General features: G+C 47.6%; 1 protein-coding gene across 2 annotated transcripts in view; it reads left to right on the top strand.

Annotated features, from left to right (window-relative positions):
- lrp6 (low density lipoprotein receptor-related protein 6) overlaps nucleotides 1–25,839 on the top strand; it is a 58,658-nt gene that overhangs the window by 12,960 nt on the left and 19,859 nt on the right. The window contains exons 3-14 of one of the 2 annotated variants that reach the window (XM_072377947.1): nucleotides 2,500–2,697; nucleotides 2,772–2,968; nucleotides 4,242–4,373; nucleotides 11,850–12,246; nucleotides 12,324–12,495; nucleotides 21,744–21,960; nucleotides 22,195–22,484; nucleotides 22,562–22,788; nucleotides 22,873–23,057; nucleotides 23,967–24,293; nucleotides 24,392–24,594; nucleotides 25,259–25,470. In XM_072377947.1, the coding sequence (XP_072234048.1) occupies nucleotides 2,500–2,697; nucleotides 2,772–2,968; nucleotides 4,242–4,373; nucleotides 11,850–12,246; nucleotides 12,324–12,495; nucleotides 21,744–21,960; nucleotides 22,195–22,484; nucleotides 22,562–22,788; nucleotides 22,873–23,057; nucleotides 23,967–24,293; nucleotides 24,392–24,594; nucleotides 25,259–25,470 (2,757 nt within the window). Of the gene's footprint in view, nucleotides 1–2,499; nucleotides 2,698–2,771; nucleotides 2,969–4,238; nucleotides 4,374–11,849; nucleotides 12,247–12,323; nucleotides 12,496–21,743; nucleotides 21,961–22,194; nucleotides 22,485–22,561; nucleotides 22,789–22,872; nucleotides 23,058–23,966; nucleotides 24,294–24,391; nucleotides 24,595–25,258; nucleotides 25,471–25,839 lie in introns of both variants that reach the window. The other variant, XM_072377946.1, reaches the window with a different exon arrangement.

The raw sequence follows: 25,839 nt of genomic DNA, 5'->3' as shown, positions 1-25,839 counted from the left end.
CGTACGTTACCGGGTCAAACGGCGCCAGAACAGGAAGACCCTCTGGTGACCGTTTTCTCGTACGTTACCGGGTCAAACGGCGCCAGAACAGGAAGACCCTCTGGTGACCGTTTTCTCGTACGTTACCGAGTCAAACGGCGCCAGAACAGGAAGACCCTCTGGTGACCGTTTTCTCGTACGTTACCGGGTAAAACGGCACCAGAACAGGAAGACTCTCTGGTGACCGTTTTCTCGTACGTTACCGGGTCAAACGGAGACCCTCTGGTGACCGTTTTCTCGTACGTTACCAGGTCAAACGGCGCCAGAACACAAAGACCCTCTGGTGACCGTTTTCTCGTACGTTACCAGGTCAAACGGCGCCAGAACACAAAGACCCTCTGGTGACCGTTTTCTCGTACGTTACCGGGTCAAACGGCACCAGAACAGGAAGACCCTCTGGTGACCGTTTTCTCGTACGTTACCGGGTCAAACGGCGCCAGAACAGGAAGACCCTCTGGTGACCGTTTTCTCGTACGTTACCGGGTCAAACGGCGCCAGAACAGGAAGACCCTCTGGTGACCGTTTTCTCGTACGTTACCGGGTCAAACGGCGCCAGAACAGGAAGACCCTCTGGTGACCGTTTTCTCGTACGTTACCGGGTCAAACGGCGCCAGAACAGGAAGACCCTCTGGTGACCGTTTTCTCGTACGTTACCGAGTCAAACGGCGCCAGAACAGGGAGACCCTCTGGTGACCGTTTTCTCGTACGTTACCGAGTCAAACGAAGACCCTCTGGTGACCGTTTTCTCGTACGTTACCGGGTCAAACGGCGCCAGAACAGGAAGACCCTCTGGTGACCGTTTTCTCGTACGTTACCGGGTCAAACGAAGACCCTCTGGTGACCGTTTTCTCGTACGTTACCGAGTCAAACGGCGCCAGAACAGGAAGACCCTCTGGTGACCGTTTTCTCGTAAGTTACCAGGTCAAACGGCGCCAGAACAGGAAGACCCTCTGGTGACCGTTTTCTCGTACGTTACCGGGTAAAACGGCGCCAGAACAGGAAGACCCTCTGGTGACCGTTTTCTCGTACGTTACCGGGTCAAACGGCGCCAGAACAGGAAGACCCTCTGGTGACCGTTTTCTCGTACGTTACCGGGTCAAACGGCGCCAGAACAGGAAGACCCTCTGGTGACCGTTTTCTCGTACGTTACCGGGTCAAACGAAGACCCTCTGGTGACCGTTTTCTCGTACGTTACCGGGTCAAACGGCGCCAGAACAGGAAGACCCTCTGGTGACCGTTTTCTCGTACGTTACCGGGTCAAACGGCGCCAGAACAGGAAGACCCTCTGGTGACCGTTTTCTCGTGTTTTACCGAGTCAAACGGCGCCAGAACGGGAAGACCCTCTGGTGACCGTTTTCTCGTACGTTACCGGGTCAAACGGCACCAGAACGGGAAGACCCTCTGGTGACCGTTTTCTCGTACGTTACCAGGTCAAACGGCGCCAGAACAGGAAGACCCTCTGGTGACCGTTTTCTCGTACGTTACCGGGTCAAACGAAGACCCTCTGGTGACCGTTTTCTCGTACGTTACCGGGTCAAACGAAGACCCTCTGGTGACCGTTTTCTCGTACGTTACCGGGTCAAACGAAGACCCTCTGGTGACCGTTTTCTCGTACGTTACCGGGTCAAACGGCGCCAGAACAGGAAGACCCTCTGGTGACCGTTTTCTCGTACGTTACCGGGTCAAACGAAGACCCTCTGGTGACCGTTTTCTCGTACGTTACCGAGTCAAACGGCGCCAGAACAGGAAGACCCTCTGGTGACCGTTTTCTCGTAAGTTACCAGGTCAAACGGCGCCAGAACAGGAAGACCCTCTGGTGACCGTTTTCTCGTACGTTACCGGGTAAAACGGCGCCAGAACAGGAAGACCCTCTGGTGACCGTTTTCTCGTACGTTACCGGGTCAAACGGCGCCAGAACAGGAAGACCCTCTGGTGACCGTTTTCTCGTACGTTACCGGGTCAAACGGCGCCAGAACAGGAAGACCCTCTGGTGACCGTTTTCTCGTACGTTACCGGGTCAAACGAAGACCCTCTGGTGACCGTTTTCTCGTACGTTACCGGGTCAAACGGCGCCAGAACAGGAAGACCCTCTGGTGACCGTTTTCTCGTACGTTACCGGGTCAAACGGCGCCAGAACAGGAAGACCCTCTGGTGACCGTTTTCTCGTACGTTACCGGGTCAAACGGCGCCAGAACAGGAAGACCCTCTAGTGACCGTTTTCTCGTACGTTACCGGGTCAAACGAAGACCCTCTGGTGACCGTTTTCTCGTACGTTACCGGGTCAAACGAAGACCCTCTGGTGACCGTTTTCTCGTACGTTACCGGGTCAAACGGCGCCAAAGCAGCCGGCGCTCCACTCAGACGCGGTGTAGCGTGTAGCTGACCGCCTCTGCTGTGGTCGGGTTGTGTTCAGGCTAAGCTCCGCCCCTCTGATGGTTCCCGTTGTGCTTCCCTCCTCAGGTTCATGTACTGGACCGACTGGGGCGAGATCCCAAAGATCGAGCGGGCCGGCATGGACGGGACGAATCGCTCCATGATCATCGATAAGGAGATCTACTGGCCCAACGGGCTGACCCTGGACTACGGCCAGCAGAAGCTGTACTGGGCCGACGCCAAACACAACTTCATCCACCGCGCCAACCTGGACGGATCCTCCAGGTACGGGCGCCGGGGTCCCGGGTCGGGACCGGGTCCAGGTTAGAGCTCCGACTGACGTGTGGTTTGGTTTTCAGGGAGGTGGTGGTCAAAGGGGAGCTGCCTCACCCCTTCGCCCTCACCCTGTACGAGGAAACGCTGTTCTGGACCGACTGGAACACCCACTCCATCCATTCCTGCCGGAAACAGACGGGGACGGAGCAGCGCATCGTCCACTCCGACATCTTCTCGCCGATGGACATCCACGTCTTCAGCCCCAAGAGGCAGGCCATCGGTGAGTCTAGAGAAGTTTGTGAACCCTAAAACAATGACTTTGGAGCTAAAGAGCAGAAAAATCTGGTTTAAAACGTGTCACACGGCCGTGATTTCCAGATGTGTGCGGCGGTTGGACTCCAACCGGTTCTGTTTGCTTTGGAGAACTTATTTATCTTTAAAATCAGAAGCTAAAGCAACACCAGAGAAGTTTGTGAACCCTAAAACAATGACTTTGGAGCTAAAGAGCAGAAAAATCTGGTTTAAAACGTGTCACACGGCCGTGATTTCCAGATGTGTGCGGCGGTTGGACTCCATCGGTGAGTCCAACCGGTTCTGTTTGCATTAGAGAACTTTTTTATCTTTTAAAATCAGAAGCTAAAGCAACACCAGAGAAGTTTGTGAACCCTAAAACAATGACTTTGGAGCTAAAGAGCAGAAAAATCTGGTTTAAAACGTGTCACACGGCCGTGATTTCCAGATGTGTGCGGCGGTTGGACTCAAACTGGTTCTGTTTGCATCAGAGAACTTATTTATCTTTAAAATCAGAAGCTAAAGCAACACCAGAGAAGTTTGTGAACCTTAAAACAATGACTTTGGAGCTAAAGAGCAGAAAAATCTGGTTTAAAACGTGTCACACGGCCGTGATTTCCAGATGTGTGCGGCGGTTGGACTCCATCGGTGAGTCCAACCGGTTCTGCTTGCATTAGAGAACTTATTTATCTTTAAAATCAGAAGCTAAAGCAACACCAGAGAAGTTTGTGAACCCTAAAACAATGACTTTGGAGCTAAAGAGCAGAAAAATCTGGTTTAAAACGTGTCACACGGCCGTGATTTCCAGATGTGTGCGGCGGTTGGACTCCATCGGTGAGTCCAACCGGTTCTGTTTGCATCAGAGAACTTATTTATCTTTTAAATTCAGAAGCTAAAGCAACACCAGAGAAGTTTGTGAACCCTAAAACAATGACTTTGGAGCTAAAGAGCAGAAAAATCTGGTTTAAAACGTGTCACACGGCCGTGATTTCCAGATGTGTGCGGCGGTTGGACTCCATCGGTGAGTCCAACCGGTTCTGTTTGCATCAGAGAACTTATTTATCTTTAAAATCAGAAGCTAAAGCAGCACCAGAGAAGTTTGTGAACCCTAAAACAATGACTTTGGAGCTAAAGAGCAGAAAAATCTTTGTCTTTGCTGGTTTAAAACGTGTCACACGGCCTCATGAGACGTGATTTCCAGCTGCTGAGGTTGCTGTGGTGACGCTGATGAAGGTAACTAGCTTCCTTGTTGCTGTCAGCAGTGAACGGCCCTTGTTCCCAGAGCAACGGAGGATGCTCCCACCTCTGCCTCCTCTCCCCAACCAGGCCCTTCTACCAGTGCGCCTGTCCCACCGGCGTCCAGCTGCTGGAGGACGGGAAGACCTGCAGAAATGGTAAGATCCTCATTTTCTTATTTATTCTGATTTATAGCATCAACTACATCAGTTTGGTGCAGTTTAAAGGTGACATGTTCTGCCTTTTTTCTGTTTTATTGAGATGTATGAGACAGGATTTGGTCTAAATACCGGCTGGTTTAGGCCCAGTGGCTCAGTCTCAGTCCTGCTTTAACACCTCTTTGTTAAAGTGGGTTAGCGGTAGATGCTAGCAAACAATGCTTTCTCACACCGATTACTTTTACTTTACTTACTTTTTACTTTACTTTGTCGTACACGGAACCGTTCAGCTAGAAAGCTTCAGCTAACAAAGTAATGTGGGAACAATAATGTTCATCTTTCAGAAAGGAGCAGCAGTAACTCCTTAGAAGTTGGTGTACGTCATCTTCATTAGCTAAGCTGTTAGCATTAGCTGCTGCTAAAGGAAGAAATAAATCAGTAAATAAACCATGAGGAGTTATTTCTGCATTAGCTAAGCTGTTAGCGTTAGCTGGTGCTAAAGGAAGAAATAAATCAGTAAATAAACCATGAGGAGTTATTTCATTAGCTAAGCTGTTAGCGTTAGCTGCTGCTAAAGGAAGAAATAAATCAGTAAATAAACCATGAGGAGTTATTTCTGCATTAGCTAAGCTGTTAGCGTTAGCTGCTAGCGTTAGCTGCTGCTAAAGGTAGAAATAAATCAGTAAATAAACCATGAGGAGTTACTTCATTAGCTAAGCTGTTAGCGTTAGCTGCTGCTAAAGGAAGAAATAAATCAGTAAATAAACCATGAGGAGTTATTTCATTAGCTAAGCTGTTAGCGTTAGCTGCTGCTAAAGGAAGAAATAAATCAGTAAATAAACCATGAGGAGTTATTTCTGCATTAGCTAAGCTGTTAGTGTTAGCTGTTAGCGTTAGCTGCTGCTAAAGGAGGAAATAAATCAATAACTAAACCATGAGGAGTTATTTCTGCATTAGCTAAGCTGTTAGCATTAGCTGCTAGCGTTAGCTGTTAGCCTTAGCTGCTGCTAAAAGAAGAAATAAATGAGTAAATAAACCATGAGGAGTTACTTCATTAGCTAAGATGTTAGCGTTAGCTGCTGCTAAAGGAAGAAATAAATCAGTAAATAAACCATGAGGAGTTATTTCTGCATTAGCTAAGCTGTTAGCGTTAGCTGCTGCTAAAGGAAGAAATAAATCAGTAAATAAAGCATGAGGAGTTATTTCATTAGCTAAGCTGTTAGCGTTAGCTGCTGCTAAAGGAGGAAATAAATCAGTAAATAAACCATGAGGAGTTATTTCATTAGCTAAGCTGTTAGCGTTAGCTGCTGCTAAAGGAAGAAATAAATCAGTAAATAAACCATGAGGAGTTATTTCATTAGCTAAGCTGTTAGCGTTAGCTGCTGCTAAAGGAGGAAATAAATCAGTAAATAAACCATGAGGAGTTATTTCATTAGCTAAGCTGTTAGCGTTAGCTGCTGCTAAAGGAAGAAATAAATCAGTAAATAAACCATGAGGAGTTATTTCATTAGCTAAGCTGTTAGCGTTAGCTGTTAACGTTAGCTGCTGCTAAAGGAGGAAATAAATCAGTAAATAAACCATGAGGAGTTATTTCATTAGCTAAGCTGTTAGCGTTAGCTGCTGCTAAAGGAAGAAATAAATCGGTAAATAAACCATGAGGAGTCATCTTCATTAGCTAAGCTGTTAGCATTAGCTGCTGCTAAAGGAGGAAATAAATCAGTAAATAAACCATGAGGAGTTATTTCTCAGATGCTTCCATTTCCCTGCTCTGAAGTTCAGGCTCTGAGAGCTGGAACTGATCCTCTTTGTGGCTCAGTTCCTTCAGTCCAGCGTTGAACTGGACCAAGTTGTTAAAACAGTGGGATGAAAAGTGTTTGCTGCACATTCACAGTCTTTAGCTAACTCTGCTGGAACATTAGCCTCAGATATAGTTTATCCACTGGGCTCTTATATCCTCTGAGGCTGCTGCTGGATGGAAGATGCATGCTCCTCAGTGCAGCTGACAGCAGAACATTTCCACCAGAAGCTGGCTTCATCCGTCCAGCAGGGTGGAGGTGAGGGGGCGGGGCTTAACAGAGGAGGCGGGGCCAACTTAAGGAGTGACGTACTTTAGAAATTAAGTGAAATGAGGAACTTTCACACAAAGAGGAACTTAATAAACACCAGGGTTGTGTTTTTGCGGAGTTTTACCCTGATTTATGCTCCCAGGAGCAGGAAGAGAGGATTTTACACAATATGTCACATTTGAAACAAAGTTTTTAAGTTTTTCATCAGAAACAGGGACAAAGAGCATCTGTCTGTGATCTCAGATTAGTTGTATTGTAGAAATTCAGAGATAATCCCTAAAATAATAAATAAATAGTTTAGCAGTTAGCTGTAAGTTAGCAGTTAGCTGTAAGTTAGCAGTTAGCTGTAAGCTAGCATAAGATGCTAGCAAACAATGCTTTCTCATCAACCGTAATGGACCAACACATTGAGAGTTATCTTAGCTTAGCAGAGGAGTCGGAGCCAACGTAAGGAGTGACGTACTTTAGAAATGAAGTTAAATGAGGAACTTTCACACAAAGGGGAACTAAATAAATTCCAGGGTTGCGTTTTTGGGGAGTTTTACACCTCAGACGCCCTGATATCTGCTCCCAGGAACAGGAAGAAGGAGTTTTACACTTCAGACGCCCTGATATCTGCTCCCAGGAACAGGAAGAAGGAGTTTTACACTTTTTTTTTACACCAGGAGCAGGAAGAAGGAGTTTTACACTTCAGACGCCCTGATATATGCTCCCAGGAACAGGAAGAAGGAGTTTTACACTTCAGACGCCCTGATATCTGCTCCCAGGAACAGGAAGAAGGAGTTTTACACTTTTTTTTTACACCAGGAGCAGGAAGAAGGAGTTTTACACTTTTTTTTTACACCAGGAGCAGGAAGAAGGAGTTTTACACTTCAGACGCCCTGATATATGCTCCCAGGAGCAGGAAGAAGGAGTTTTACCCTTCAGACGCCCTGATATATGCTCCCAGGAACAGGAAGAAGGAGTTTTACACTTCAGACGCCCTGATATATGCTCCCAAGAGCAGGAAGAAGGAGTTTTACACTTCAGACGCCCTGATATATGCTCCCAGGAGCAGGAAGAAGGAGTTTTACACTTCAGACGCCCTGATATATGCTCCCAAGAGCAGGAAGAAGGAGTTTTACACTTCAGACGCCCTGATATATGCTCCCAGGAGCAGGAAGAAGGAGTTTTACACTTCAGACGCCCTGATATATGCTCCCAAGAGCAGGAAGAAGGAGTTTTACACTTCAGACGCCCTGATATATGCTCCCAGGAGCAGGAAGAAGGAGTTTTACACTTCAGACGCCCTGATATATGCTCCCAAGAACAGGAAGAAGGAGTTTTACACTTCAGACGCCCTGATATATGCTCCCAGGAACAGGAAGAAGGAGTTTTACACTTCAGACGCCCTGATATATGCTCCCAGGAGCAGGAAGAAGGAGTTTTACACTTCAGACGCCCTGATATATGCTCCCAAGAACAGGAAGAAGGAGTTTTACACTTCAGACGCCCTGATATATGCTCCCAGGAACAGGAAGAAGGAGTTTTACACTTCAGACGCCCTGATATATGCTCCCAGGAGCAGGAAGAAGGAGTTTTACACTTCAGACGCCCTGATATATGCTCCCAGGAGCAGGAAGAAGGAGTTTTACACTTCAGACGCCCTGATATATGCTCCCAGGAACAGGAAGAAGGAGTTTTACACTTCAGACGCCCTGATATATGCTCCCAGGAACAGGAAGAAGGAGTTTTACACTTCAGATGCCCTGATATATGCTCCCAGGAACAGGAAGAAGGAGTTTTACACTTCAGACGCCCTGATATATGCTCCCAGGAGCAGGAAGAAGGAGTTTTACACTTCAGACGCCCTGATATATGCTCCCAGGAGCAGGAAGAAGGAGTTTTACACTTCAGACGCCCTGATATATGCTCCCAGGAGCAGGAAGAAGGAGTTTTACGCCTCAGACGCCCTGATATATGCTCCCAGGAACAGGAAGAAGGAGTTTTACACTTCAGACGCCCTGATATATGCTCCCAGGAGCAGGAAGAAGGAGTTTTACACTTCAGACGCCCTGATATATGCTCCCAGGAACAGGAAGAAGGAGTTTTACACTTCAGACGCCCTGATATATGCTCCCAGGAACAGGAAGAAGGAGTTTTACACTTCAGACGCCCTGATATATGCTCCCAGGAACAGGAAGAAGGAGTTTTACACTTCAGACGCCCTGATATATGCTCCCAGGAACAGGAAGAAGGAGTTTTACACTTCAGACGCCCTGATATCTGCTCCCAGGAGCAGGAAGGAGGGATTTTACATGATATAGAAGCTTTAAATCAGTATCTGTGATATTTTCTGTCACATCCTGGGACCGTGGTGGTGTCTAATTTTAGCTGTTCCAGTTGAGTTGATCAGGAGCAGGTCATGTGTGAGTTTTCTGAGCTTCTGTTGTGTTGTTGTGATCCTGGATGTTCATTTGTTGCACCAGGAACCTTCCACAGTGAGATTATAGACGCATGAAAGCTGAGCTCGGAGCTCACAACTGGTCCTGATAAAGTGTGTTTATTGATATCTGCTCGATTTGGAGTGAAAAATCCTGCAGAGGAAACTCTGTTTGGCTTCAGGAAACAGAAAAAGACCCAAATATTTCCGCCGTGCGTCAGTGAAAGACGCAGAAACTGACGGATTATCTCTGATTTTTCAGAAAGACAAAAAAAAAAAACCCAAAGGGATCTTTCTTGTGTAACCGAAGAGAAGAATTCAGCCCAAACATGCAGATTGGATCCATTAGTGTGTGAGCTGCTGCCAAACCTCATTAACTTTTCCTCTAATTTAAAAACTCCAGCAACACGCTCACTTCTTTCCGCCCTCGTGTTGTTGTCGGCTCAAGGTGGCGTTGGGCTGACCTGCTGTTGCCATGGCAGGCCCCCCTCTGCCTCCTCTATTTACATTTTTTGGTCGGGTAACCCTGGCCTGCAGAGCCACGGAGGTTTGAAGGCAGGGGGGCTTTTGTGAGGGCCGGGATCACATGTTCCCCCCGCAGACAAAGCCCCCTTTCACTGCCGGGGTTTAACTGTTGCGGCGGAGGGTTTGTGTGGCTCTGCAGCAGCGAGCCGTCGCCTCAGACTGAGATCAAGGCCTGAAGTCTGTTGTTTGGCTGGGAATCTGCAGCCTTTCTTCTGGCTCCAGGAGAATGTCTCTGAACTGAAAGCTGTGGCATCAGCTGTTGGATGAAAGCAGGATAGTTTGTTTCAGATCAGCCCAAACTGTTGCTCAAATCAATAAAATCATTGATTGAGGTTCTGTTCATGCTCAGTCTGACCGTGGTGATGCTCCTCCCCCCAGGTGCGACTCAGGTGCTGCTGCTGGGGTGGCGGACAGACCTGCGGCGGATCTCTCTGGGCCGGTTTTTAAACCGGTTTTAGGCGGATGTTTTTAAACTGGTTTCACACCTGGTTTTAAACCGGTTTTAGGTGTTCTTTAGACTTGGATCGGATGTTTTTAAACCGGTTTTACACCTGGTTTTAGGTGGTCTTTAGACTTGGATCGGCTGTTTTTAAACCGGTTTTAGGCCTTCTTTAGACTTGGATCGGATGTTTTTAAACCGGTTTTAAACCTGGTTTTAGGCGGATGTTTTTAAACCGGTTTCACACCTGGTTTTAAACCGGTTTTAGGTGTTCTTTAGACTTGGATCGGATGTTTTTAAACCGGTTTTACACCTGATTTTAGGCTTTCTTTAGACTTGGATCGGATGTTTTTAAACCGGTTTTACACCTGGTTTTAGGCGTTCTTTAGACTTGGATCGGATGTTTTTTAACCGGTTTCACACCTGGTTTTAGGCGGTCTTTAGACTTGGATCGGATGTTTTTAAACCGGTTTTACACCCGGTTTTAGGTGGTCTTTAGACTTGGATCGGCTGTTTTTAAACCGGTTTTAGGCGTTCTTTAGACTTGGATCGGATGTTTTTAAACCGGTTTTAAACCTGGTTTTAGGCGGATGTTTTTAAACCGGTTTCACACCTGGTTTTAAACCGGTTTTAGGTGTTCTTTAGACTTGGATCGGATGTTTTTAAACCGGTTTTACACCTGATTTTAGGCTTTCTTTAGACTTGGATCGGATGTTTTTAAACCGGTTTTACACCTGGTTTTAGGCTTTCTTTAGACTTGGATCGGCTGTTTTTAAACCGGTTTTACACCTGGTTTTAGGCGTTCTTTAGACTTGGATCGGATGTTTTTTAACCGGTTTCACACCTGGTTTTAGGCGGTCTTTAGACTTGGATCGGATGTTTTTAAACCGGTTTTAAACCTGGTTTTAGGCGGTCTTTAGACTTGGATCAGATGTTTTCAAACTGGTTTTACACCTGGTTTTAGGCGGTCTTTAGACTTGGATCGGATGTTTTTAAACCGGTTTTACACCCGGTTTTAGGCGGTCTTTAGACTTGGATCGGATGTTTTTAAACCGGTTCTACACCTGGTTTTAGGCTTTCTTTAGACTTGGATCAGATGTTTTTAAACCGGTTTTACACCTGATTTTAGGCTTTCTTTAGACTTGGATCGGATGTTTTTCAACCGGTTTTACACCTGGTTTTAAACCGGTTTCACACCTGGTTTTAGGCTTTCTTTAGACTTGGATCGGATGTTTTTAAACCGCTTTTACACCTGGTTTTAGGCGGTCTTTAGACTTGGATCGGATGTTTATAAACCGGTTTTACACCTGGTTTTAGGCGGTCTTTAGACTTGGATCGGATGTTTTAAAACCGGTTTTACACCTGGTTTTAAACCGGTTTTACACCTGGTTTTAAACCGGTTTCACACCTGGTTTTAAACCGGTTTTAGGCGTTCTTTAGACTTGGATCGGATGTTTTTAAACCGGTTTTACACCTGGTTTTAAACCGGTTTTACACCTGGTTTTAAACCGGTTTTACACCTGGTTTTAAACCGGTTTTACACCTGGTTTTAGGCTTTCTTTAGACTTCGATCCGATGATTTTAAACCGGTTTTACACCTGGTTTTAGGCTTTCTTTAGACTTGGATCGGATGTTTTTAAACCGGTTTCACACCTGGTTTTAGGCGGTCTTTAGACTTGGATCGGATATTTTTAAACCGGTTTCACACCTGGTTTTAGGCGGTCTTTAGACTTGGATCGGATATTTTTAAACCGGTTTTACACCTGGTTTTAGGCGGTCTTTAGACTTGGATCGGCTGTTTTTAAACCGGTTTTAGGCGGTCTTTAGACTTGGATCGGATGTTTTTAAACCGGCTTTACACCTGGTTTTAAACCGGTTTCACACCTGGTTTTAGGCGGTCTTTAGACTTGGATCGGATTTTTTTAAACCGGTTTTACACCTGGTTTTAGGCGGTTGATTGTATTTGGAGTCAGAGAGGTTCTTTTCATGCTCAGCCTGACCGTGGTGATGCTCCTCCCCCTCAGGTGCGACTCAGATGCTGCTGCTGGCGCGGCGGACAGACCTGCGGCGGATCTCTCTGGACACGCCAGACTTCACGGACATCATCCTGCAGGTGGACGACATCCGCCACGCCATCGCCATCGACTACGACCCGGTGGAGGGCTACATCTACTGGACGGACGACGACGTGAAGGCCATCCGCCGCTCCCAGCTGGACGGCAGCGACTCGCAGTTTGTGGTCACGTCCCAGGTGAACCATCCCGATGGCATCGCCGTCGACTGGATCGCCCGGAACCTCTACTGGACCGACACCGGGACCGATCGCATCGAGGTGACCCGGCTCAACGGCACCATGCGCAAGATCCTGATCTCGGAAGACCTGGACGAGCCCAGAGCCATCGTACTGGACCCTGTGGCCGGGTGAGTCTAACTCCTGGAGAGGTGAACACGCTGGCGTTCGTCAAGGCGAACTCATTTAATTTGGTTCTGTGTCACAGGTACATGTACTGGACTGACTGGGGCGAGGTGCCGAAGATCGAGCGAGCCGACCTGGACGGGATGGAGCGGTTGGTCATGGTGAACACGTCTCTGGGCTGGCCCAACGGCCTCGCTCTCGATTACGACGAACGCAAACTCTACTGGGGAGACGCCAAGACGGACAAGATCGAGGTTGGTGTTTGGTTTGGTTTCGTCTGCCCGCTGGTGGTGGTTCTGGTCCAGAAATGTTCTGTTCGGTGTGTTTTTTGTACTGTACTGATGGTGCATTCAGTGACAACTGGGAAAAACGTCCCATTTCTGAGGGACAGTGAATGCAGCATCGTCTGAAGGTGAAGTTGAGTGGAGATCTGTGAGCTCAAAACTGAAGTCAAGACGTCCCCTTTAAAGTTGTAACAAGAACCAGGAAGATGCCAGAAACCTTTAAATCGGTCCCGCTCTCAGATATTCAGATGAGAGAACAGGAACTATTTTTGACGACGTCATGGTTTTAGATTGAATTTTCACACATAAATCCAGTGTTTTCTCAGCTGTTTTTATCAGGAAGTAGCTGCTTTACACAAGTCATTCACACCGTCTTCATTTAATTCAGATTTTATTTGAAACGTGTGGCTTTAGACATGATTTCAGACTCGGTTTCAACTAGTTTTACATTTGACTTTACACCTGGTTATGGCCTCGGTTTAGACTGGATTCAGATTTGGTCTGTCCTGGTTATTTTAACCGGTTTTACACCTGGTTTTAGGCGGTCTTTAGACTTGGATCGGATGATTTTTAAACCGGTTTTAAGCGTTCTTTAGACTTGGATCGGATGTTTTTAAACCAGGTTTTACACCTGGTTTTAAACCGGTTTTAGGCGTTCTTTAGACTTGGATCGGATGTTTTTACACCTAGTTTTAGGCGGTCTTTAGACTTGGATCGGATGTTTTTAAACCGGTTTCACACCTGGTTTTAGGCGGTCTTTAGACTTGGATCGGATGTTTTTAAACCGGTTTTACACCCGGTTTTAGGCTTTCTTTAGACTTGGATCGGATGTTTTTACACCTGGTTTTAGGCTTTCTTTAGACTTGGATCGGATGTTTTTAAACCGGTTTCAGGCTTTCTTTAGACTTGGATCGGATGTTTTTAAACCGGTTTTACACCTGGTTTTAAACCGGTTTTAGGCTTTCTTTAGACTTGGATCGGATGTTTTTAAACCGGTTTCAGGCTTTCTTTAGACTTGGATCGGATGTTTTTAAACCGGTTTTACACCTGGTTTTAAACCGGTTTTAGGCTTTCTTTAGACTTGGATCGGATGTTTTTAAACCGGTTTTAAGAGTTCTTTAGACTTGGATCGGATGTTTTTACACCGGTTTTACACCTGGTCTTGGTCAGACCTGTTCACACTGCCTGTTTGTCTTCTTTTAATAAGCACCCTCTCTGAGGAGGACGCATCGGTCCTGTTTGTGCGTCTCTGAGCTCGTCATCAGGTTTCCAGCTTCGGCCTCACGCCGACCATCGGATCAGCCGTGAGACGTCCTGACGCTCCGCTCTGAAACAGGCCTCCTGTCGTGTTGGAGCTGCTTTTCACTGCTCTGCTTTCCCTCTTCTGTGGTGGTGGGCCCCACCTGAGCTCCCCTCTGAGGGGCCTCCCTCCCCTCAGCCTCCTCCTCTTCAGAGGACCTAGTTTTTGCGGCGAGAGCCCACATCTGGTTCCGATTGCGGCCTGCACTCCAGCTGCGGTCGGCTCTGTTTAGAATAGACCCAGAATCTGAAACCGTTGCCGCACTGCGGTCAAACTCCCAAACCAGCGGAGACCTTCTGGCTGAGGCCATCGCACTGAGGATGGAAACTTCACTTTATATTTATCCTCCACGTTCTTGCGAGTCTGAGTGTTGGAGGATGTTTTGAAGGATGGCAGGCGGCCACGCGGGGCCGTCCTGCCGGCAGCGAATCACGGCGCTCCACGCGGCGCTGATGGGTGGACGGACGCTGCGCAGATTACAGGCCTCGCTGGTTTCGTGTTTCTGCAGATTCCTGACATTTTTCCCCCGCTAACACTAGGAGCTTCTCTGCATGTTTCAGGAATCTTATCAGACTGAACTCAGGTGTCCTCAGATCAGATTTCTCAGCTCGTGGGATGTTTTTCAGGAAAGAGGATGGCCTGAAAGGCTCCGAGTGTGTTTTTCTGCCCACATAACATCTGAAACTTCTCTGTTCTGTGAAGATTTGGTTCAGGAGGAGTTTTAAAGCTGCTTCTGACTCACAGGAGGTCACTTTAACTCTGACCTGAGATCTGTTTTTATCCCTGAGATGATGTCATCTTTCAGCTTTTTTAGATATTCACATATTAGCATGTTGAGGGACACAAGCAGCCAAAAGTGAGTGATATGAAGCTTTAAAAGGTTTAAAAAGCTTTAAAAGAGGCTCCAGACAGATCAAATGTGTGAAAAATTAAGCATCTTCTGTCACGAATTAGTTTGGAAGTTAGTCTGGTCACATCTCTCCTTGCCGTGGAGTCATTTTTCACCTCTGTGGACACGTTTTACAGCCAAACGCCATTAAAAGAAGAGCGTAAACACCTGAAATGCGTCCCACTTTTACAGACTGTCTGTCAAACAGATGAACGGGATCATTCAAGTTCTGTCATCGTCAATAATAACTCGTCATTTGAACTGATAAAGTAGCTGTTAAATGGGTTTTATCTGGTTATTCTGAAGGTAAAAGAAAGTGTCAGATTGAGATTCGGGTTAGAATCGGGTGCTGAATGACTTTCAGGGCAGGGTTAGATGATGTAATGTTGCAGTTTCTGATTAAATTGTGATTTTTGGACCATAGTTCAAAGAACCTGAGCTCCAGATGTTAAAGCACCTTTGGGTGAGATGTATAAAGCTGATAAAGCTGCTCTCCTTCACATATTTCTGTAAAATGTCTGAGTTTTCACGTGGACGCGTTTAAAGCACCTGTGGTGGTGCGTTTAGGGCCTATGGGGGACAAAAAACCTTGTTTTGTTAGAAAATACTGAACTTTAGTTTGTACCTGGTCATTCTGACTGTGTTTAAGGCCAACGAAAGTATCGGATCGAGACGTGTTTAAGGCCAACGAAAGTATCGGATGGAGACGTGTTTTAGGCCAACGAAAGTATCGGATCGAGACGTGTTTTAGGCCAACGAAAGTATCGGATGGAGACGTGTTTTAGGCCAACGAAAGTATCGGATCGAGACGTGTTTTAGGCCAACGAAAGTATCGGATCGAGACGTGTTTTAGGCCAACGAAAGTATCGGATCGAGACGTGTTTAAGGCCAACGAAAGTATCGGATCGAGACGTGTTTAAGGCCAACGAAAGTATCGGATCGAGACGTGTTTAAGGCCAACGAAAGTATCGGATCGAGACGTGTTTTAGGCCAACGAAAGTATCGGATCGAGACGTGTTTAAGGCCAACGAAAGTATCTGATCGAGACGTTTGTTTAAGGCCAACGAAAGTATCGGATCGAGACGTGTTTAAGGCCAACGAAAGTATCGGATGGAGACGTGTTTTAGGCCAACGAAAGTATCGGATCGAGACTCGTGTTTTAGGCCAACGAAAGTATCGGATGGAGACGTGTTTTAGGCCAACGAAAGTATCGGATGGAGACGTGTTTTAGGCCAACGAAAGTATCGGATGGAGACGTGTTTAAGGCCAACGAAAGTATCGGATCGAGACGTGTTTAAGGCCAACGAAAGTATCGGATCGAGACGTGTTTTAGGCCAACGAAAGTATCGGATCGAGACGTGTTTAAGGCCAACAAAAGTATCTGATCGAGACGTGTTTAAGGCCAACGAAAGTATCTGATCGAGACGTGTTTAAGGCCAACGAAAGTATCGGATGGAGACGTGTTTTAGGCCAACGAAAGTATCGGATGGAGACGTGTTTTAGGCCAACGAAAGTATGGGATCGAGACGTGTTTTAGGCCAACGAAAGTATCTGATCGAGACGTGTTTTAGGCCAACGAAAGTATCGGATCGAGACGTGTTTTAGGCCAACGAAAGAATCGGATCGAGACGTGTTTTAGGCCAACGAAAGAATCGGATCGAGACGTGTTTTAGGCCAACGAAAGTATCGGATCGAGACGTGTTTTAGGGCAACGAAAGTATCGGATCGAGACGTGTTTTAGGGCAACGAAAGTATCGGATCGAGACGTGTTTTAGGCCAACGAAAGTATCGGATCGAGACGTGTTTTAGGCCAACGAAAGTATCGGATCGAGACGTTTGTTTTAGGCCAACGAAAGTATCGGATCGAGACGTGTGTTTAAGGCCAACGAAAGTATCGGATCGAGACGTGTTTAAGGCCAACGAAGGTATCGGATCGAGACGTGTTTTAGGCCAACGAAAGTATCGGATCGAGACGTGTTTTAGGCCAACGAAAGTATCGGATCGAGACGTTTGTTTTAGGCCAACGAAAGTATCGGATCGAGACGTGTGTTTAAGGCCAACGAAAGTATCGGATCGAGACGTGTGTTTAAGGCCAACGAAAGTATCGGATCGAGACGTGTTTAAGGCCAACGAAGGTATCGGATCGAGACGTGTTTTAGGCCAACGAAAGTATCGGATCGAGATGTGTTTTAGGCCAACGAAAGTATCGGATCGAGACGTGTTTAAGGCCAACGAAAGTATCGGATCGAGACGTGTTTTAGGTCAACGAAAGTATCGGATCGAGACGTGTTTTAGGCCAACGAAAGTATCTGATCGAGACGTTTGTTTAAGGCCAACGAAAGTATCGGATCGAGACGTGTTTAAGGCCAACGAAAGTATCGGATCGAGACGTGTTTTAGGTCAACGAAAGTATCGGATCGAGACGTGTTTTAGGCCAACGAAAGTATCTGATCGAGACGTTTGTTTAAGGCCAACGAAAGTATCGGATCGAGACGTGTTTAAGGCCAACGAAAGTATCGGGTGGAGACGTGTTTTAGGCCAACGAAAGTATCGGATGGAGACGTGTTTTAGGCCAACGAAAGTATCGGATCGAGACTCGTGTTTTAGGCCAACGAAAGTATCGGATGGAGACGTGTTTTAGGCCAACGAAAGTATCGGATCGAGACGTGTTTTAGGCCAACGAAAGTATCGGATCGAGACGTGTTTTAGGCCAACGAAAGTATCGGATCGAGACGTGTTTTAGGCCAACGAAAGTATCGGATCGAGACGTGTTTTAGGCCAACGAAAGTATCGGATCGAGACGTGTTTAAGGCCAACGAAAGTATCGGATGGAGACGTGTTTTAGGCCAACGAAAGTATCGGATCGAGACGTGTTTAAGGCCAACGAAAGTATCGGATCGAGACGTGTTTAAGGCCAACGAAAGTATCGGATCGAGACGTGTTTTAGGCCAACGAAAGTATCGGATCGAGACGTGTTTAAGGCCAACGAAAGTATCGGATCGAGACGTGTTTTAGGCCAACGAAAGTATCGGATCGAGACGTGTTTTAGGCCAACGAAAGTATCGGATCGAGACGTTTGTTTTAGGCCAACGAAAGTATCGGATCGAGACGTGTGTTTAAGGCCAACGAAAGTATCGGATCGAGACGTGTTTAAGGCCAACGAAGGTATCGGATCGAGACGTGTTTTAGGCCAACGAAAGTATCGGATCGAGACGTGTTTTAGGCCAACGAAAGTATCGGATCGAGACGTGTTTTAGGCCAACGAAAGTATCGGATCGAGACGTTTGTTTTAGGCCAACGAAAGTATCGGATCGAGACGTGTGTTTAAGGCCAACGAAAGTATCGGATCGAGACGTGTGTTTAAGGCCAACGAAAGTATCGGATCGAGACGTGTTTAAGGCCAACGAAGGTATCGGATCGAGACGTGTTTTAGGCCAACGAAAGAATCGGATCGAGACGTGTTTTAGGCCAACGAAAGTATCGGATCGAGACGTGTTTTAGGCCAACGAAAGTATCGGATCGAGACGCGTTTTAGGCCAACGAAAGTATCGGATCGAGACGCGTTTTAGGCCAACGAAAGTATCGGATCGAGACGTGTTTAAGGCCAACGAAAGTATCGGATCGAGACGTGTTTTAGGCCAACGAAAGTATCGGATCGAGACGTGTTTTAGGCCAACGAAAGTATCGGATCGAGACGTGTTTTAGGCCAACGAAAGTATCGGATCGAGACGTGTTTTAGGCCAACGAAAGTATCGGATCGAGACGTGTTTTAGGCCAACGAAAGTATCGGATCGAGACGTGTTTAAGGCCAACGAAAGTATCGGATCGAGACGTGTTTTAGGTCAACGAAAGTATCGGATCGAGACGTGTTTTAGGCCAACGAAAGTATCTGATCGAGACGTTTGTTTAAGGCCAACGAAAGTATCGGATCGAGACGTGTTTAAGGCCAACGAAAGTATCGGATGGAGACGTGTTTTAGGCCAACGAAAGTATCGGATGGAGACGTGTTTTAGGCCAACGAAAGTATCGGATCGAGACTCGTGTTTTAGGCCAACGAAAGTATCGGATGGAGACGTGTTTTAGGCCAACGAAAGTATCGGATCGAGACGTGTTTTAGGCCAACGAAAGTATCGGATCGAGACGTGTTTTAGGCCAACGAAAGTATCGGATCGAGACGTGTTTTAGGCCAACGAAAGTATCGGATCGAGACGTGTTTTAGGCCAACGAAAGTATCGGATCGAGACGTGTTTAAGGCCAACGAAAGTATCGGATCGAGACGTGTTTTAGGCCAACGAAAGTATCGGATCGAGACGTGTTTAAGGCCAACGAAAGTATCGGATCGAGACGTGTTTAAGGCCAACGAAAGTATCGGATCGAGACGTGTTTTAGGCCAACGAAAGTATCGGATCGAGACGTGTTTAAGGCCAACGAAAGTATCTGATCGAGACGTTTGTTTAAGGCCAACGAAAGTATCGGATCGAGACGTGTTTAAGGCCAACGAAAGTATCGGATGGAGACGTGTTTTAGGCCAACGAAAGTATCGGATCGAGACTCGTGTTTTAGGCCAACGAAAGTATCGGATGGAGACGTGTTTTAGGCCAACGAAAGTATCGGATCGAGACGTGTTTTAGGCCAACGAAAGTATCGGATGGAGACGTGTTTTAGGCCAACGAAAGTATCGGATCGAGACGTGTTTTAGGCCAACGAAAGTATCGGATCGAGACGTGTTTAAGGCCAACGAAAGTATCGGATCGAGACGTGTTTTAGGCCAACGAAAGTATCGGATCGAGACGTGTTTAAGGCCAACGAAAGTATCGGATCGAGACGTGTTTAAGGCCAACGAAAGTATCGGATCGAGACGTGTTTTAGGCCAACGAAAGTATCGGATCGAGACGTGTTTAAGGCCAACGAAAGTATCCGATCGAGACGTGTTTAAGGCCAACGAAAGTATCTGATCGAGACGTGTTTAAGGCCAACGAAAGTATCGGATGGAGACGTGTTTTAGGCCAACGAAAGTATCGGATCGAGACGTGTTTTAGGCCAACGAAAGTATCTGATCGAGACGTGTTTTAGGCCAACGAAAGTATCGGATCGAGACGTGTTTTAGGCCAACGAAAGAATCGGATCGAGACGTGTTTTAGGCCAACGAAAGAATCGGATCGAGACGTGTTTTAGGCCAACGAAAGTATCGGATCGAGACGTGTTTTAGGCCAACGAAAGTATCGGATCGAGACGTGTTTTAGGCCAACGAAAGTATCGGATCGAGACGTTTGTTTTAGGCCAACGAAAGTATCGGATCGAGACGTGTGTTTAAGGCCAACGAAAGTATCGGATCGAGACGTGTTTAAGGCCAACGAAGGTATCGGATCGAGACGTGTTTTAGGCCAACGAAAGTATCGGATCGAGACGTGTTTTAGGCCAACGAAAGTATCGGATCGAGACGTTTGTTTTAGGCCAACGAAAGTATCGGATCGAGACGTGTGTTTAAGGCCAACGAAAGTATCGGATCGAGACGTGTTTAAGGCCAACGAAGGTATCGGATCGAGACGTGTTTTAGGCCAACGAAAGAATCGGATCGAGACGTGTTTTAGGCCAACGAAAGTATCGGATCGAGACGCGTTTTAGGCCAACGAAAGTATCGGATCGAGACGCGTTTTAGGCCAACGAAAGTATCTGATCGAGACGTGTTTTAGGCCAACGAAAGTATCGGATCGAGACGTGTTTTAGGCCAACGAAAGTATCGGATCGAGACGTGTTTTAGGCCAACGAAAGTATCGGATCGAGACGTGTTTAAGGCCAACGAAAGTATCGGATCGAGACGTGTTTTAGGCCAACGAAAGTATCGGATCGAGACGCGTTTAAGGCCAACGAAAGTATCGGATCGAGACGCGTTTTAGGCCAACGAAAGTATCGGATCGAGACGCGTTTAAGGCCAACGAAAGTATCGGATCGAGACGCGTTTAAGGCCAACGAAAGTATCGGATCGAGACGTGTTTAAGGCCAACGAAAGTATCGGATCGAGACGTGTTTAAGGCCAACGAAAGTATCGGATCGAGACGCGTTTTAGGCCAACGAAAGTATCTGATCGAGACGCGTTTTAGGCCAACGAAAGTATCGGATCGAGACGCGTTTTAGGCCAACGAAAGTATCGGATCGAGACACGTGTTTAAGGCCAACGAAAGAATCGGATCGAGACGTGTTTTAGGCCAACGAAAGTATCGGATCGAGACGTGTTTAAGGCCAACGAAAGTATCGGATCGAGACGCGTTTTAGGCCAACGAAAGTATCTGATCGAGACGCGTTTTAGGCCAACGAAAGTATCGGATCGAGACGCGTTTTAGGCCAACGAAAGTATCGGATCGAGACGCGTTTTAGGCCAACGAAAGTATCGGATCGAGACGCGTGTTTAAGGCCAAACGAAAGTATCGGATCGAGACGCGTGTTTTAGGCCAACGAAAGTATCGGATCGAGACGTGTTTTAGGCCAACGAAAGTATCGGATCGAGACGTGTTTAAGGCCAACGAAAGTATCGGATCGAGACGCGTTTTAGGCCAACGAAAGTATCGGATCGAGACGCGTTTAAGGCCAACGAAAGTATCGGATCGAGACGCGTTTTAGTCCAACGAAAGTATCGGATCGAGACGCGTGTTTAAGGCCAACGAAAGTATCGGATCGAGACGCGTGTTTAAGGCCAACGAAAGTATCGGATCGAGACGTGTTTAAGGCCAACGAAAGTATCGGATCGAGACGTGTTTAAGGCCAACGAAAGTATCGGATCGAGACGTGTTTAAGGCCAACGAAAGTAACCGATACTAAACACGACGAGCTTAAAACGTTAGCCGGACTTGGATTAGCTGACAATAGAGCGCCCCCTACACTTAGAGTTCTTTCAACTAAAAACTTAACAAAAATTTAGTCAATTTGACTCATTTGATGTAAAGTTTCAGATGTACAACCGAAGGAAACGTGAATCCTCCTCAGGCGGTTCAAAGTTGAACTTTCTTCTCTTCTTCTTCTGTGCGTCTGCAGGTGATGAACATGGACGGGACGGGCCGACGGGTGCTGGTGGAGGACAAACTTCCTCACATCTTCGGCTTCACCCTGCTGGGGGACTACATCTACTGGACGGACTGGCAGCGCCGCAGCATCGAGCGCGTCCACAAACGCACCGCCGAGAGGGAGTTCATCATCGACCAGCTGCCTGACCTCATGGGCCTCAAGGCCACCAACATGCACGAGGTCTTCGGTGAGTTCAGGGCGGCGGGTTTGTGTGGGTGACATCATCAGGTGGGAGGAGCCAGGGGTATAACCTTCTGACGTTCTGCTTTAACCTCCTGTTCAAACCCAAAAGAATCGGGTTTGAAGAGTCTCATGGTCCCACCTTAAGCTCCTCCTCCTCTGCTCGCCATCCTCCATGATTTAGACCTTCTGTTTGGTTCTGGTGGACCTTGAGGTGTGATCGTGTGTTTCTGATTTCCAGGAACGAACCCGTGTGCTGAGAACAACGGCGGCTGCAGCCACCTCTGCCTTTACAAGCCGCAGGGCGTGCAGTGCGGCTGCCCCATCGGTCTGGAGCTCATCGCCGACATGAGGACCTGCATCGTCCCCGAGGCCTTCCTGCTCTTCTCCCGCCATACCGACATCCGCCGCATCTCCCTGGAGACCAACAACAACAACGTGGCCATCCCGCTTACCGGCGTTAAGGAGGCGTCCGCGCTCGACTTCGACGTCACTGACAATCGAATCTACTGGACGGACATCACTCTGAAGGTGGGTTTAGAACAGAGTGGAAGCAGGGGGTATATCGGTTAGCAAGCCCGGTTCTGACCCGTTGTGTGACTTCACAGACCATCAGCCGGGCCTTCATGAACGGCAGCGCTCTGGAACACGTGGTGGAGTTCGGCCTGGATTATCCGGAGGGGATGGCGGTCGACTGGCTGGGGAAGAACCTCTACTGGGCTGATACCGGCACCAACCGCATCGAGGTGGCCAAACTGGATGGGCAGCACCGGCAGGTTCTGGTCTGGAAGGACCTGGACAGTCCTCGAGCTCTGGCGCTGGATCCAGCTGAGGGGTGAGAACCGCAGATCAGATGAGCTGAGTTTATCTCCAGGTCCGGTTCGTGTCATAGAATCTGTTCTGACCCTGTTCTCTGCAGGTACATGTACTGGACCGAGTGGGGCGGGAAGCCGAAGATTGACCGAGCGGCGATGGACGGGACGGGCCGCATCACTCTAGTGGACGACGTGGGCCGGGCCAACGGCCTCACAATCGACTACGCAGAGCGGCGTCTCTACTGGACCGACCTGGACACGACACTGATAGAGTCCTCCAACATGCTCGGTAATCTGCTCCATCACACGGATCGGAACCGTTAAAACTGGAACAGTGCACAGAAACACCTGCTGGTCCCGTTTCTGCCGTGTTCAGCTAGGACTTGGTTTTAGATTGATTTTGGACTGTTTGTTTTATTTGAACTGGTTTGAGATCTGGTTTGAGACCCAGTTTGAACTGGTTTGAGACCCGGTTTGAACTGGTTTGAGACCCGGTTTGAACTTGTTTGAGACCTAGTTTGAACTTGTTTGAGACCTGGTTTGAACTGGTTTGAGACCTGGTTTGAGACCTAGTTTGAACTTGTTTGAGACCTGGTTTGAACTGGTTTGAGACCTGGTTTGAGACCTAGTTTGAACTGGTTTGAGACCCGGTTTGAACTGGTTTGAGACCCAGTTTGAACTTGTTTGAGACCCGGTTTGAACTTGTTTGAGACCTGGTTTGAACTAGTTTGAGACCTGGTTTGAACTAGTTTGAGACCTGGTTTGAGACCTAGTTTGAACTGGTTTGAGACCCGGTTTGAACTGGTTTGAGACCCGGTTTGAACTGGTTTGAGACCCGGTTTGAACTGGTTTGAGACCCGGTTTGAACTGGTTTGAGACCTAGTTTGAACTGGTTTGAGACCTAGTTTGAACTGGTTTGAGACCTAGTTTGAACTGGTTTGAGACCTAGTTTGAACTTGTTTGAGACCTGGTTTGAGACCTTGTTTGAACTGGTTTGAGACCTAGTTTTTGACCCGGTTTGAACTGGTTTGTGACCCGGTTTGAACTGGTTTGAGACCGAGTTTGAGACCTAGTTTGAATTGGTTTGAGACCTAATTTGAGACCTGGTTTGAACTGGTTTGAGACCTGGCCTCAGTTTGGTCTGTAGTTTCCTCTTCGTCGTCTCCTCTCTGATCTTTTTTGGGTTCTTGCCCTGCAGGTCAGGACCGTGAGGTGATAGCTGATGACCTTCCTCACCCATTCGGCCTCACGCAGTACCAGGACTACATCTACTGGACGGACTGGAGCCAGCGTAGCATCGAGCGAGCTAACAAGACCAGCGGTCAGAACCGCACCGTCATCCAGGGACACCTGGACTATGTCATGGACATCCTGGTGTTCCACTCATCCCGGCAGGGTGGCTGGAACGCCTGCGCCTCCACCAACGGACACTGCTCCCACCTCTGCCTCGCCGTCCCCGTCAGCAGCTTCGTCTGCGGATGCCCCGCCCACTTCTCCCTCAACTACGACAACAAGACCTGCAGCGGTGAGGCTCACGTCACTCTGCAGGCTGTTCGGAAGCTCTGGTGTCAGGGTTCTGTTCTTCTGTTGGTTTCCGTCCAACTCTTTGTGGTTTTCTTTCAGCTCCCACTTCGTTCCTGCTGTTCAGCCAAAAGACGGCCATCAACCGCATGGTTATAGACGAGCAGCAGAGCCCGGACATCATCCTGCCCATCCACAGCCTGAGGAACGTCCGGGCCATCGACTACGACCCGCTCGACAAGCAGCTGTACTGGATTGACTCCAAGCAGAACGTCATCCGCCGCGCTCAGGAGGACGGGAACCAGGTACCTAATGGTCCAAGGGGGTTGTTTTAGCTGAGAGCGGGTCCTCTGATCTGGGCAGAAAAGGTTTGAAATCACCGGAGAGGTTAAAGGCTCTGCAGGCAGAACCCGAGTCTGTTCTGAGTTTGTAAGGCAAAAACAACAAGATGATTCAGTTTATATCAACCTGCCACACTTCTCATAAATTTCAGAGTCGTGTACACCATGGTGGTCTGCGAGAGCCAAACAAACCAAGATTTTCACATGAATCATTTCAGACGTTTGTTTTCTGTCGCTCTGAAAGTAAACACAGGGAGCAGGAGGAAACCTTAAACCTGCTCTTTCTCAAGAGAGTCCACCCAAAACCATGCAGCGGGGCAGAGGGTTCTTTGATGCTGTCTCAGCTCAGCTTAAACTCTCGCTGCTGGTCCAGTCCGGTTCTGATGAGGTCACTACACCAGGTGTAGTGGCTTAACAGTTTGGAGTTTCATTCATGCAACACAAGGACAGAATATATCAATGAACATTGAAAATGTCCAAGATTGAAGCCAAAGGCTAATTTTTTAGGGTGTGTGAAATCAAAGTTTCGGTCAGGTTCAGATCTGACTTCTACAGGTGCTGTGTTTACTCTCTTTAAAGTCCTGGTTCTGATCCGCTGTGCTGACCGTTCTGTGTGTCGTCCTGTCAGAGTATGACGGTGGTGTCAAGTTCTCTGGTGGGACACAGTCAGGGTCTGCAGCTGTACGACCTCAGCATCGACATCTACAGCCGCTTCATCTACTGGACCAGCGAGGTCACCAACGTCATCAATGTGACCCGGACGGACGGCAGCAGGGTGGGCGTGGTCCTGCGGGGCGAGCACGACAAACCCCGAGCCATCGTGGTCAACCCGGAAAGAGGGTCAGTATAACTGCGTTAATTCATGATTGTTTCGCACACTCACCTGGTTGGTCGCGTTTTGTACGTTGTTTTAGTTCGTTGAAACCATCGGTAGAAGTTCGTACGTTGTTTTAGTTCGTTGAAACCATCGGTAGAGGTTCGTACGTTATTTTAGCTCTTTGAAACCATCGGTAGAGGTTCGTACGTAGTTTTAGTTCGTTGAAACCATCGGTAGAGGTTCGTACGTTGTTTTAGTTCGTTGAAACCATCGGTAGAGGTTCGTACGTTATTTTAGCTCTTTGAAACCATCGGTAGAGGTTCGTACGTAGTTTTAGTTCGTTGAAACCATCGGTAGAGGTTCGTACGTTGTTTTAGCTCTTTGAAACCGTT

The sequence above is a fragment of the Leuresthes tenuis genome, unplaced genomic scaffold (genome assembly GCF_036924035.1).
Source record: "Leuresthes tenuis unplaced genomic scaffold, fLeuTen1.0.hap1 SCAF_23, whole genome shotgun sequence".
Lineage (NCBI taxonomy): Eukaryota > Metazoa > Chordata > Actinopteri > Atheriniformes > Atherinopsidae > Leuresthes > Leuresthes tenuis.
This window is presented reverse-complemented; position numbering and strand designations above follow the sequence as displayed.